Source organism: Temnothorax nylanderi, unplaced genomic scaffold (assembly GCF_030848795.1).
Source record: "Temnothorax nylanderi isolate EJ_2023f unplaced genomic scaffold, tnyl_v1.0 TNYL_tig0506_pilon, whole genome shotgun sequence".
Classification (NCBI taxonomy): domain Eukaryota; kingdom Metazoa; phylum Arthropoda; class Insecta; order Hymenoptera; family Formicidae; genus Temnothorax; species Temnothorax nylanderi.
The window spans coordinates 97,653-112,500 of NW_027249568.1; the positions used below are offsets into that span (position 1 = coordinate 97,653).

Below are 14,848 nucleotides of genomic sequence, written 5' to 3' on the forward strand. Positions count from 1 at the left end.
CCCCATATAAGAGACCTCGACTCGACACGTCCGCTGTCCCATCAATTTTTAACAATGATTGCGCGCCTCCATATATCAGCTCCAGTCAAGACATTGTCAATGACCTTGCTGTCACTGCGGATTCTTCGTTCAACGAACAGTTCAATGCTGAGTGCTCCTGTTCTATGGTTGAGTCTTCTTCCATTCACTCCACCGATTCTACAATGAAACATTCTTCAATTGTTGAAGTCCCTGATGTAGATACTCCAATGAATGATCTTGCTGATGCTACAGAAGTAACAAACATAGATCAAGACTGCCCTGCTTTTGAATCTGTCAATGAACATATCAAGGAATCGTCTCATATAGAAAGTATGTATTTACCACTGTGTTCCTTTGATTCAATCCTGTGCAGTTTGTTAGATTTATAAGCGTGTTTATAGAAATTGCATGTACATGTCCATGCATGCCTTTCATTATAGTACAAAGTAAATCCAGTTATGCCATTTATCCTAAGCAAAGCAAGATCTGAAATAAAATAACAAAATTAGGAATTCTGATAATGTCAAAATTACTTACCTTAAAGAATATGTGCACGATGAGCCAGGATGACAAAACTTATATCACAAAAAATATTAAATTAATAATACACACGATAAATAATATATGATTGATGAATAATGACTTTTCAGTGACAAATGTAGTTGAATTCGAGGTTCCTGCACTGATGAAAGCAGCCAATATTGATTCGATTAACCAACTTCAGGATTGGTCAGAAAAACCTGATATGTGTGGCGAGATTGATATTATTTCAAAAATCACTATGAGCGTTTGTAAGTAATGTTAATTTATAAAAATAATAAGAAATAAAACTTAAATATTAAGTGAGCATATTACCATCTGCAGTGTAAAATATTTTTGTCTATTTAGTTTCCGGAGTTAACACTAATATCATCAGCGGTGAGAAGTCTTCCATCACAATACCAAAATGTTGGAGTTTCTCCGAGATGAATACAGAGGAAGGCCCGACCTTTGTTTTCTCGTACTCTGTAATGAAAGTCGAAAATGCCGTGAGAAGTCCAGTAACAGAAAGAAACATAGTGATCGACAGTGATAGAACACTTCATCACTATACGTTTACGGGCGTGCTGTCGCTACAAAAGAAAATAATCTCAGTGAAATTTTAGACGATATAAGATTGCTACCACAGTATTTGAAATCGTTCCAAAATAGGAATCTGTGCAATGGTCTGGGTGCCATTAACGTTCTTTTTTTGCCAAGTGATAATGTATTCAGAGACTACGTTAATCGATGGCGTCACAAGGACTGCACTATGATCACAAAACGTAAAAGATGTGATCACTGTATAAAAATGCGACAACAAATAATCCAGAAAGAAGCGAGGTCGAAAAATATTAAAACAGTGAAACGTGTACTTCGAGCGTCAAATCCTATCGATAACAAGAAACTCATTGCTTTACAGAAGAAAATGTCTCGTGAAAAACGTGCAAAAAACAGAGCCAAGCGGCGTATACAATTACTAACTCAATCATTGAAAGAGAAAGCCAGCGAAATCGCTTCTATTCGTGCCGAAACGTTGGACGAAAAGTGTTCGAAATTAAACATCTCAGCTGCACAACGTACAGCGCTAAAAGAAATTATCTCTGCTGCGTCGAAGAGAGACACAAAGAATCGTCGTTACTCTGAAGAATGGATAATGTTGTGCATGATGATGAATATACGCTCGCCAAGCTATTATGAGTTTCTTCGGAAAAATAATGTTTTACCATTACCTTGTATAAGAACAGTACGCAGCTATTGGTCACTGATAGACATTAAATGCGGCTTTGACGAACAGTTTCAACGATTATTGAAGAAGCATTTCGAGGATAAAACACCTTTGGAGCGACATGGTATACTTTTATTGGATGAAATCCATTTAAGAAAATCTCTGGCAGTCTGTTCGAGAAACCTAACTTACGTTGGGTTAACAGACTTTGGTCAAGAAAAGCCGCAGTCTACGGACATTCAAGATCAAGCTACGCACGGTCTTGTGCTTATGTTTCAATCTTTGGCATCTTCATACACTCAACCGTTTGCTGTATTTGCTTCAAAAAATCCAGTCAAGGGCGAAGAACTCGCCAAATTGGTATTAAAAGCTATAACTTACCTGGAAAACAGTGGAGCAATGATACACGGTGTTATCGCTGATGGTGCGGCAACAAATGCAAAGATGTGGTCTCTGTTGGGCGTCTCAGGTACAATGAATTGCACAAAAACATGGTTTACTCATCCTATCGATGACAACCGGAAGGTATTCGCTTTTTCTGATATACCTCACGTCATCAAAAATATTCGAAACCGGCTGTACAATAAAAGACAATTGCGGGTAAGTTTCAAATAAGATCAACAAGTTTTGTATATTTGATTCTGCATAGTATTTGAATGAAAAAACGTTTTTAAATAATAATTGTAAAACGATAATGAAAAATCAATTCACAAAATAAAAAAAGAATACATATAATTTTTGCCGTATTATAAATTAGATCCGCTTACGCTTTACAAAGTCGTACCTGAAAGAGTAACTATGCATATGCGCTTTATCATGATAATAGATGCATCCAAAAATTGAAGGGTAAAGAAAAAAAAGTTTGTTTGATATGCACGATTATTGCATATAGAGAATACCTGAAAAAAAAAACATGAGGATATTCAATTAGTACATTAAAGTTATTTGTTTCGAATTATTACTTACCTCGATTGATGAACTCCAAAATAAAGGAATAAAGGAAAAATACCTAATTTACGACATCCTGGAAAACAAAAATAATTTATATATCTGAAAAAAATTAATTAATTTTTGCAATAAATACTGTCTGCTGAATTATATATAGTTACATGTATATAGTAATTTAAAAAATCTGTAATTGAATTTCTGTCTACGAAAATAAACTCTGTTTAAATTATGATATACACGAATGAGAGCAGTCTTGCATGAATAAACGGTACAGTATATAGAAAACAATAAATAAATATTTTTACTAAACATTTTTGCAGATAAAATCGTCGGATAAATACATACGTTGGGAGTACTTTAAGATCTTATTCGATCTGGACAGTAAATATCCAGGAAATGCCAGGGCTTGTCCTAAAATAACACAAAGACATGTTATATTGGATACCACCTCGAAAATGCGTGTTCGACTCGCGACTCAGGTATTTCTTTTCTAATTATACCATAATATTTATATTGTATAAATTTTATGGAAAATAAATCGTTACACATTTGCACATTTGTAGATTTTTAGTCAGTCTGTTGCACAAGGTTTGGCCTTTTATTTATCACGTGGAATCACATCTCTCGCCGAATGTGAAGAAACAATTAAGTTTTGCACTCGAATAAACGACATGTTTGATGCGCTAAATCGGAAATCTCCGAATCAGGGTCTGACCCCAGAGACCAAAGACTTTCAAGTAATTACATGATTATTATTGAACAGCTGTAACGCTTTATTAAATACTTTACAACCGATTTAATATGACCTGATTCAATATATCTTCAGGTATTACAAGATGCGCTCCAATGGTTAAACGAGTGGGAACTTGCCAAAGTACAATATGACATAACGGCTGATGAATTCTTAACCGTACAAACGTCTGAAGCTTTGCGAATCTCCCTACAATCAACGATCAATTTGTGCCCCTATCTCATCGAAAAATACGAATTTAAATATTTACTAACCGGGAAAGTGAATCAGGATAACTTGGAGGTAATTAAACTTCCATACGTGTCCGAATTGGGTGCATTACTCGATCAAACATGCTCCGACTATGACCGGTATTCATAGTGGGTTCTTATATTTAAGACCATCCTAAGTAAAATCTTAAGATGTCATTAACCAATCACAGAGCCGTATTAGCATCTTAAGATATTACTTAAGACGGTCTTGAAACAAGATCTGATTATGAATACCGGCCTATGAATACGGGTCATAGTCCTCCAGTCATTATACTTACGGTGAATAAAGAATTCTACAGTGATATAAGGCGGGAAGATATACTTACTTTATTTGCTTAATCCTGGAATTTGAAATGTACCTGACAGAGAAAAAAAAATTACTTTAATTGAAGAATTTTAAAATGACGGAAGGGGGAGAGAAATATTTACCTCGTTGTGCAATTGTCGAAAGTGGAGAATACCTGAAAAAGAAAATCAATTATTGGCAAAAGTTAACCGAATATACAACATTTGTTATCTTGAGTTCTTGTTACTTACCGTGATTGAAGAATCTTGAAATAGGAGAACACGGAAATCTAAGTACTTATCTCATATGCTTGACTTGAACAATCGCACAACACCTGAGATACAAATTATGTAATAAGTGTAATCTTCACAAGTACCAGTCATTATTGATAATGATGTGCGTGCGTGCCCACGCGCGCGCATGTCATTGCATCTATGTACAACCTATGTTTGTATGTATTTTTATTGTAGAAATTTTTTGGCACTATTCGACAAGCTGCAGGATGTAATGATCATCCCAGCTGTCCGACGTTTTTGCAACTGTACAAAATATTGTCAGTGTACAGTATCATAAAACCTCCTAAATTTGGAAACTGCACCGTTTCCGAACAGACTTCGCCGCAAATTCTAATCTCGCTACAGGAGCTGAAAGATATTTACGGTCCGAAATCTAAGGGAAAGAGTACAGAATATCGACAATGTGTTAAGGAAAAATTAGACCAAATTTTACAATACCACGACTGGGAGGCGGACGATATCATAGATTATAATAATCTTGAGCATGATTCTACCCTATCCGAGACCCTCGATTGTATAATATATTTTGTGACAGGTTTTTTATTTTAACATGAACTTTTCTCTTAAACTGCTTACAATCGTTTTAACAATTCGTAGGTATGTATCTATTATAATAAGAATCGCTGCTTGTAAGATTTGTATAATAAACTCCTTCAATTACATATATGCATTGCTTTTTAGCATGTTAACATTGTAGAATACTAACAATCGCCGCTTGTAAGATTTGTGTAATAAACTCCTTCAATTGCATGCGCTCTGCTTTTAGCATATTAACATTGTAGAATACTAACAATCGCCGCTTGTAAGATTTATGTAATAAACTCCTTTAATTGCATGCGCTGCTTTTAGCATGTTAACATTGTAGAATACGGCTCATCTATATTCACGCGGAAATGATCAACATCGCTAATATCTAACAGGTTTACATTGATTAACAGGTTATTTGTGTAAACAAGTATTAAAAGTATACGGCACATGCACGAATTGTCAACGAGCTGTGAGATCAGATTCCCCTTCTACGTCTGCGGTATCACAATTAGTCAGCATGAAATCCCGAGGTGGACTGATTCATCCTAATTCAAGATTTTTCGATCTTATCCGTCACGTAGAATCGTGCTTTGCTAAATATGCCTCTCATCGAGATGTTTTTGATTGTGTGCTTGAAGAAGTTTTATCTTCTTACAATTTTACTTTCCCTTGCACAGAGCATGCTTCTGAGATTTTATCGTATGCGATAGTGTATTACATACGTTTAAGGATAAGACAAAATACTTTTCAAGAAAATGTAAAAAACCCAAAAGTTTCTGCGACTAAAAGAAAATTGTCAAAACTAACAAATTCTTAAAAGTTTCACAGTGATACAAATATTCGTGCGATGACTCTTTTTGTCTACGTTCTTGATCGAGCTTAATTCGACGATTACTCGATTCTGATATGATTATTATAAGCATTCCGAATCTTAAAAATCCAACGTACAATTATTAAGATTATAATCTGAATATATATATATATATATATATATATATATATATATATATTAACATCATTTAAATAAATAGTGCTGATATTTTGATATCGATACGAACGCTTAATATCAAATATAAAATAAATTTATTATTGTTCAAATTAATATTAGGCATTATATTATATTTTGTTCTTTGCAAATAAAATTTTTTTTATACCCTTTGTATATGATACAATTATATAATATATTTATTTGTATTAAGGAATATAAAAATACATTTAAAAATGCCCAATCTTCGGCATTGTAAAAAAGCATAAGTGAAATGTATTAAGACAATTTATATACAAATCCGAGATATCCACTACCTTCCCAGATAACATGCATGTTGCATAAGATATTTTAAAGATATCTTAAAGACAAAGATACCTTAAGATATTCTATATCTTAAAGATATCTTTACGACGTCTTATATGCAACATGTCATCTAGGTTATTTTATTGATTTTGTAAATCGCTAATAGAAAAATTATATCAAAAGTTTTTTGTATTTTGGAATTTATATTATTTTGCAATCGTAATAAATACGAGGTAAGCATTGAGGAGCGACAGACATATATAGGTTGTTAGAAAGAGATTGACAATCTGTTTCTATCTCTCTCCCACTAGTATTTCCTTCGATCGTTGCGCCTCTCGTGGCACATGAAGCGAATTAGATTTCACTTCAATAAGACGACCACCCCCCACAACTAAAATTTGAGCTCGTTGCTAGACCTGTATACAAGACCGTGGTCTTATTTGCTTGAATCAACATGCTACACGTATGTATATCACGTAAATATGACAATGGAATGGAGATTATTGGAAACGATCGGAAAAGGACATAAAAGATCAATCATGGATTTATTTATGAATATTCTATATTAAACATAATTAAAATAAAGAAAACTGCACTTTGTAATTTTTAATAATATATTATAAAATCTAATATGTGTGTGTATATATGTATATATGTTTGAACTATCATAAAACAGTCATTTCATATAACTATTAGTGTTAAATCTTCTCCTGCGGGCTTGTCCCCCGAGAGAAGTTCTGCAGGCTGGATCGCCCTCCGCGCGTGTTCACCGGCGTGGTCTTCGGGAACGGCGTGGTCAAGACAACGTGTCTTTGGTTTTAATTATTGTTTATTGCACCTTTCGTCGCTAGCACCACTACCGAACTTACATTCCTTGCTCGGCAATGCAACAATACAAAGAGGTTACTTTTACCCGTCGAGAGGACTGTGCTCGTCACACGTCAGAACACAGACCGCAACTGAACTCGCACGCACCCGTTCGCGCAGAGAGGGTCTGAGACCGCACGCGATTGGTTGAGCGATAGTAGGGACGCGCACGGGATTGGCTGATCGATGATCGCAGTGCATTGGGTCACCGCTAGGGAATTGCAGATCGCGGGAGTTTACTCGATTCGAAACACATAATACGCAACAACGCCGCCCCCCTTGAAGGGTTCGCCTTCAACGTATTATGCTAGAAAGACATAACGTTCAAACGAGAGTCAACATGTGGTAAATCTACTGGTCGAAAAGGTGTGTTGGAATTAACTTCGCGCGAGCTTAAACTAAATGACTAATCAATTTGTACTGACGATTAAATATGCAGTCCTTACATCTAAACGCAACATATAGAAATTAATTAATGCGCGACACTTAAAGATAAGAGAATAATTAAAGAACAAAAAAGTGAAAATGTGTGATCATAATTCGGTAAAGTAAATCACAATAAAAAGAGGAACTGAAAATTTGGTGGCTACGCGGGTAATATTGCCAGTTTGGCAAGAGGCCTAACATACGTGCCCTTGCTCGTCTTGACAGTGGCCGAGCGCGCCACGCCGTCGGATCCGGTGTGTATCTCCTGTACTCGTCCGATGGGCCATTGCAGGGGTGGGGTCGCTTGCTGTTTTATTATGACTAATTGCCCAGTCTTTAGCTGCTCACCCTTGGCCGTCTTCCACTTATTCTTCTGCTGGAGGGTGTTGAGATACTCGTGACTCCATCTGCGCCAAAAGTGCTGACGCATTTGCTCAATTACTTGCCAACGCAATAACTTGTTTACATTAGTATCATTTAAATCCGAGGCAGGAAAACTATTCAACGGTGCCCCGATCAGAAAGTGCCCGGGACTTAAGTAATTCATGTCATTAGGGTCCGAACTTAACTGTGTGATAGGACGCGAATTCAAAATTGCTTCAATTTCGCATAAAACGGTTTGCATCTCCTCGAAAGTTAAATGCGAGCCACCCACTATGCGTGCGAGGTGGAATTTAACAGACTTAACCGCAGCCTCCCATAAACCGCCGAAATGAGGAGCGTTAGGAGGAATAAAGCTCCATTCAGTTTTTTGTTCGCGCAAGAAATGCTCTATGGGAACTCGCGCGTCGTCGGTCTTTAATAAATTATATAATTCTTTTATTTGCCTTTGTGCACCTACAAAATTTGTTGCGTTATCGGAATAGATCCGTTCTGGTTTACCTCTACGCGAAATGAGCCTCTTGAGAGCGGCGATGAATGAGTCGGTGGTAAGGTCACTAACGAGCTCTAAATGCACCGCCTTGGTAGCGAAACACACGAAAACAGAAATGTACGCCTTATGATTTCGTGAATTACGACGCTTACCCTCCCGTAGTATTACCGGACCGGCATAATCCACTCCGCAATGCGTAAACGCCCGTGATACCGTAACGCGACTCTCGGGCAAGGAGCCCATCAATGCCTCAGAAGAGATAGGTTTTACCTTAAAACATGTGACACATTTAGCTATCATTTTCCGCGTGGCTGACCTTAACAAGAGCGGCCAAAATCGTTGCCTTACCGCTGCCATAGTGGCCTGTAAACCCGAGTGCATATTGCGCACGTGTTCTAGCTCAATTATACGTTTAGACAACTCGTGATTTCGCGGCAGTACAATCTGATGGCGGGCGTCGAAGACCAGTGCGGAATTTTTTAATCTTCCGCCTGCTCGGATTAGTCGGTCCTCGTCCATGAAAGGGGAAAGACACAGAAGATTGCTAGCTTTGTTAATGTCGCGATGATTGGCTAAAGAATCGTATTCATTTGCGAAGGATTGTTTTTGGATGACTTTACACATTGTGTTTAACGAATGAGTCATTTCTTTGGGTGATACGGCACTGGTTGACGGCTTAGAATTCCTCGGAGCTGAGACTCTAAGGCAATAGGCAATAATGCGACATACTTTGTTCAGATTGGAAAACTTGTTAAGTAGGTCATCGATGATACTAGGATGATGGGGTACGGTAACTGCGCAAATTTTTCTCTGTTCAGGAATCTCGCTTGGCAAGACAAATTTCTGCTAGGCCATTGGTGTTCGGGTAGTTGTAGGAACGGAGGGCCGTGCCACCACATTTGCGAGTGTATTAGCTCGTTAGGAAGCAGTCCTCGTGATAACACATCTGCCGGATTGTCAGAGGACGCAACGTGTCGCCATTGATGTGGTTCGGTTAATCTTTGAATCTCTCCAACACGGTTCGCCACGAAAGTGGTCCATTTGCGGGACGGAGAGGAGATCCAATGTAAGGTTATAGTGGAATCCGACCACAATGTAATAGTTAAATTCAACCGGTTGAATGATGCTTTGATCTTATCGACTGATTGAGCGAGCAATAGTGCTGCTAATAATTCTAGACGGGCAAGAGTCACGGCCTTGAGAGGAGCAACGCGAGACTTGGAGTAAAGCAAGAAAGACTTGTATTCATTTTGTCCTACTTTAATGCGAACGTATACGCATGCACCGTAAGCGCGCTGGCTGGCGTCGCAAAATCCGTGTATTTCGATTTCCTGCTGGTCAGCACAACCCCTGACGCAGCGAGGAATCTGTAGTTGCTTAATATTGGGTAACTGTAGTTTAAACTGCATCCATTTGGTATGCGTATCCTGAGACACTGACTCATCCCAATCAAGGCCCGACTGCCAAAGATCCTGTAATATGAGTTTCGCAACTACGATGGTGGGGCCTAACAAACCTAGCGGGTCAAATAATCGGGATACCTCGGACAATATTGAACGCTTGGTCACGGGACCGGAGTCGAGGCTGGGTTCATACGAGTATCGGAAGAAATCGCCATCTTGGTCCCAGAGAATACCCAAAATGCGAATATCATTTTCCTTATCGAGCGATACAATCCTTTCGCCGCGACAGCTTACGCCCGATAGCAGTTCGGGGCAATTAGATCCCCACTTGCTGAGTTCAAACGATCCTTCTCTGAGCAACTGTATGGTCTGATCGCGAATCGCGAGAGCTTCTTTAATCGAATCCGCGCCGGTGAGCATATCATCAACATAAAAATCTTGCGTGACGCATAATGAACCGAGGGGATATTCTCGCGCACGTTGCTCTGCGTGATGCTTTATCGTGTTCGTGGCCACGAAGGCGGCCGCCGCGGTTCCGTAGGTGACGACCATTGATTCATATACTTCGATTTTTGAATTATTGTCTTTACGCCAGAAAATTCTGTGCAATCGCGTTTGAGAGAGATGTAGCCGTATTTGGCGATACATTTTTTTTATGTCGGCCACTAGTACGAATTTGTGAATGCGAAAACGCAAAAGTATGGATGCGAGATCTTGTTGAACGACCGGCCCGACAAACATGATGTCGTTTAGGGAGAATCCGGTGTCAGTTTTGCACGAGGCGTTAAATACTACGCGTATTTTAGGGCCCTCGGCCGTTTCTTTAAAAACACAATGGTGAGGTATATAGTAGACGCCCGGTTCATTAGGCGATTGCTCGTTTATTAGCTTCATATGTCCTAACGCGATATACTCCTCCATGAATTCGGAGTAGAGCCCTCTCAAGGCAGGGTCGCGGTCAAACCGTTTTTCCAATGCGCGAAAACGATTTAATGCAATGTTTTTCGAATATCCGAGCCTGTTGATCCAACCTTCTTTTAAAGGCAGTTTAACGACGTATCTGCCTTGCGTATCGCGACGAACAGTATTCAAAAAGTGCCTCTGGCAGTCTTGCTCCTCAACGGTATAATTGTTAGGATTGTTGGAAAAGTCATCCATTCGCCAAAATCGTTGGAGCTGATTATGTAATTCGGCGTTGCTTACGGTAGTGTGAAGAACAACTGCCCTCTGGTCTTGCGCGACGCGTGTGCCCGTCCGACCACCCAGGATCCAACCGAACCTCGTCTTTTGTAGCGCTGGGTGGTTGACTGAGGCCTTGATTTGTCCCACGCATATGAGACTCCAAAAAACTTCCGCGCCGACGAGAATGTCAATATCCGTCGAGACGTTGAAATTAGGATCGGCCAATTAAATGTTTCGTGGTAAATTAAATGCCGATTTTCTCATGTTGAATGCGGGAATGCTGTCGGTTACGCGCTCAGCAACTATGCAATCGAGGGTAACGGAAAACGGATTTAATCGCGACTGTAGTTTTACGTGAACTGCCTCGGTGGAGCGCGTAGCTGTGCCATTTATACCGGAAATAGACATGCTCACGGAACGCGGGGTCAAGCGTAAACTATTGATACACTCCCGAGAAATTAGGTTAACTTGCGATCCCGAATCTAATAGGACGCGACAAGGCCTTTGGAATCCGTCCGCGGCAGAAACGAGAGCCACGACGGTTGGTAATAGTACGGAGCTACCATTCGATACGCTTGATGAATGAGCGATTACCGCGTCCGGAACAGCTGGCCCCGAAGGGCCTTTATTGATGGTTTCGTTGCCGCTTGACTCGGCTTGTTCGGACACCGTGGTCTGCAAGTGCAGCAACGTATTATGTTTACGAGTACAGGTCTTGCAACCCCCAGACGGGCATTTGTTCGAAGTGTGAGCTGTCGACCGTAAGCAATTCAGGCATATTTTACGAGCACGCGCTTCGGCTATCCGTTTAGGAATAGAAAGAGCCAAGAATTGCGGGCATCGATAAATGAGGTGTGCGCCCTGACAATATCCGCATTTCGCGTTAAGTGCACTATTGCATGATGCCTTTTGCTTGGTGGGCGGCTGACGCGAGCTGGCACCGGATGATTTGTAAGTAGCCTCGAGAACGCGGCATCGATGTGTTAGAAAGTCGGAAAACTGCTTTAATGATGGTAACTCTACGCCTTCCAAAGACGACTGCCATTCCCGCGCTGAATTTGTGTCTAGTTTGGAACTGAGAATATAGACCAAGAGATCATCCCACGCATCGGTTGGGCGTTTTAAAGCCTTTAAAGCAAGCACGTGGCGTGCGGCGCCATCCGCGATTTGCCGCAACTCAGATACGTTCTCCTTGGTCATTATTGGCAGGTCAACAATTGCCCTAATATGAGTCTGTACTATCACCCGTTTATTGTCGTACCTTTCTTTGAGAAGATTCCATGCAACCGCGTAATTAGCTTCCGACATTTCTAGTGAACCTATCACCGCATTCGCATCCTCCGTGACTGCGGCTCTCAAGTATTGCAACTTGTGTATGTCGCTAATCGATGTGTTCGCGTGTATCATCGAGGTAAATGAGTCGTGAAAGGGAAACCATTCGTCGTATTTTCCCGAAAATTTAGGTAAATCGAGCTTAGGTAATCGAATATTGCACAGGGGTTCCGATACTCCGGAATTGCTTAGCGACGGCCTTGGCGAGGGCGCCGCAACGCGAGGTGAGGCAGAAGAACCTCTTAATAAATCCCGCATCTTAGCCGATAAATCATAATACGCCGCTTCGAAAGCGCCCCTGTCATTGGCCTCGCCCTCATCGAGCATTTCCAGATTTAATTGTACATCGTTATATTCGTCCCAGTGACGCTCTAATTTGTCCTTACGCTCCTCTATTTGAGATATTATCGCTGGCGTAGGGTCGCGAATAGAATCGACATAAGTTTTTATGCGCGTACATGCCGACTTGACTGTCGCACGGCGTTTTTTAAGCACATTGAGATCGGCTTCGGTAGCCATCGTAAAACGAGCTTTCTGATCGGGTAACGCTAAACAGCTTTCTTTACCTTAACAATAATGCGGAGAGCGTTGGCGAGTCGCGGCGGAACACGAGCAGGAAACGATGTGACGTGACTGCCGTTGCCCGTGGCAGGCTATTGGTCGCTGTATGCGAGGGAAGAAGGCGACCCAATATGGCTGCCAATGTCCGTTCCCGCGCGATCCCTCGATGTGTCGCGGGAAGATGGCGGGAGGATGGCGGGAAGATGGCTGCCGATGCCCGTTGCCTGGCGATTCCTCGCTGTGTGGCGGGATGATCAGCAGCGATGCGTTCGAATACGCTCTGTCGAGGTCCCCTTGTTGTCTGGTGTCAGCGCCCTGGCGCAGCAGAGCTCGAACGTTGAGGAAAATATGTGCCGCAATGACAACGGCTTGTCGGGATCGCATCGAATGTTTGATGCAATCCGATCTCGACGGGCGGGCTTTAGCAAGCCCTTGTGTGGCGGCGACGAAAATGAAGGCGTGATTTTGCCGGATATCCGGCTCGAAGGACCAAATGTTAAATCTTCTCCTGCGGGCTTGTCCCCCGAGAGAAGTTCTGCAGGCTGGATCGCCCTCCGCGCGTGTTCACCGGCGTGGTCTTCGGGAACGGCGTGGTCAAGACAACGTGTCTTTGGTTTTAATTATTGTTTATTGCACCTTTCGTCGCTAGCACCACTACCGAACTTACATTCCTTGCTCGGCAATGCAACAATACAAAGAGGTTACTTTTACCCGTCGAGAGGACTGTGCTCGTCACACGTCAGAACACAGACCGCAACTGAACTCGCACGCACCCGTTCGCGCAGAGAGGGTCTGAGACCGCACGCGATTGGTTGAGCGATAGTAGGGACGCGCACGGGATTGGCTGATCGATGATCGCACTGCATTGGGTCACCGCTAGGGAATTGCAGATCGCGGGAGTTTACTCTATTCGAAACACATAATACGCAACAATTAGCAAAATTTTGAATTTATGTTTACCATTTATTGGTTCATCAAATATACTTACATATAGAAATATTGTTAAAAATATGTACATTGTAAGCTTCTGTCGACCATTTATCTGCAAAGGAGTAACATCAAAGTATAATTACATATCCAAAGATAAATAATTTTGAGTAGAGATGTATATATCTAAAATCTACTTACACGTAGGAGTTGATAATAATCTCGTTGATTGGAATGTGGCTTGGATCAGTCAACTCGCGAAACTGTAATATAATAATAAATCGATTAGAATTTTCGGAAACATCACTTCATACGATTCTTTCACACGATGACGGTTGTAACGATGCGCCCCGAAAAGCATCGTTCCCGGCGAGCATCAGCCGGATGCCGCCCGGCCGAACACCCGCCGGGCGAGACAAGGCACGGTGTGCCCTTTTTTAAACGTATTATCTCGCGTATAAGTCCGCGAACGGACTTACCGCGGCAACCGACTCGGAGCGCCGAGCGGTGCCGAAAACGGCCGAAAGCCGCCGAACGCAATCGCGGCGTCGGGACGCCGCAGTTTCCGAACGCTCCGCCGCTCCATCCCGGCGCTCGCGATTGCCGTCGCGTATACCCCCGCCACACCGACACACATCGCCGCGGGTATATAAACCGGCGAATTTTTACCAAAGATTAGATTCCGCCGTGAGCCAGCAAACCGATCCGACCTGTTCTCCGCTGCTCACGGATCCCGCAATCCCAAAACTCGAAACGACCAGGAGTTAGAGAGGCATCTCTGGCTCTGCCAAGTGACAAATCTAGGCGGTCGACTCGATCTTCCTTCCGAGGACCTGTGATACCGGAGTGAACCAGGGTAAGAGAGCTCTTCTCTTACTCGCCAAGGGTCTTGACCACCCGGTACCGCTTCCCGCCCGCGTATTCCGAGACGTCCGGATGTAGAGAGTCATCTCTACATCTGCTAAGGGTCTTAGCCGCTCGATCCCGCGCGGTCCTGCATCGCGTGCGCTTACCGCCGCCGCTGGCCAAGCTCACACGTCCGCGATCTCCGTATATATCGCCGACTTCCGCGATCTCCGTATATATCGCCGATCCGCGATCTCTGTATATACCGTCGACTCCCGCGATCTCTGTACACCGCTCCGAACTCCGCGACC

General features: G+C 41.9%; 3 protein-coding genes and 1 long non-coding RNA gene across 9 annotated transcripts in view; all 4 read right to left on the bottom strand.

Moving 5' to 3' along the window:
• Positions 1-133: 133 nt before the first annotated feature.
• LOC139783499 (uncharacterized) lies at positions 134-3,201 on the bottom strand. 2 transcript variants are annotated; one of them, XR_011721294.1, is made up of 7 exons: positions 3,062-3,201; positions 2,735-2,792; positions 2,553-2,667; positions 2,150-2,344; positions 877-1,026; positions 364-507; positions 134-267 (listed from the first exon to the last, which is right to left on the bottom strand). It is a non-coding gene; the product is annotated as an uncharacterized lncRNA (long non-coding RNA). The 2 variants fall into 2 exon arrangements; XR_011721293.1 differs by having other exon boundaries at positions 2,553-2,792.
• Positions 3,202-6,930: 3,729 nt separating this feature from the next.
• Positions 6,931-14,848, bottom strand: part of LOC139783496 (uncharacterized protein F21D5.5-like) — an 11,704-nt gene continuing 3,786 nt past the window's right edge. For 3 of the 5 annotated variants that reach the window (XM_071722674.1, XM_071722673.1, XM_071722675.1), the window contains 3 exons: positions 13,893-13,954; positions 13,753-13,806; positions 6,931-13,670 (listed from right to left, as the gene is read on the bottom strand). In XM_071722674.1, coding sequence (XP_071578775.1) covers positions 9,021-10,847 — 1,827 coding nt within the window. In that variant the 5' untranslated portion in view covers positions 10,848-13,670; positions 13,753-13,806; positions 13,893-13,954 and the 3' untranslated portion in view covers positions 6,931-9,020. Of the gene's footprint in view, positions 13,671-13,713; positions 13,807-13,892; positions 13,955-14,848 lie in introns of those variants that run through there. The other 2 variants (XR_011721290.1, XM_071722677.1) reach the window with 2 other exon arrangements.
• On the bottom strand, positions 7,573-8,910 carry LOC139783493 (uncharacterized). Its single transcript, XM_071722670.1, has one exon. The coding sequence runs from the start codon at positions 8,908-8,910 to the stop codon at positions 7,573-7,575; it is 1,338 nt and encodes a 445-aa protein (XP_071578771.1).
• On the bottom strand, positions 11,097-12,722 carry LOC139783494 (uncharacterized). The gene has a single exon (XM_071722671.1). It carries the CDS (start codon positions 12,720-12,722, stop codon positions 11,097-11,099), a length of 1,626 nt encoding a protein of 541 aa, XP_071578772.1.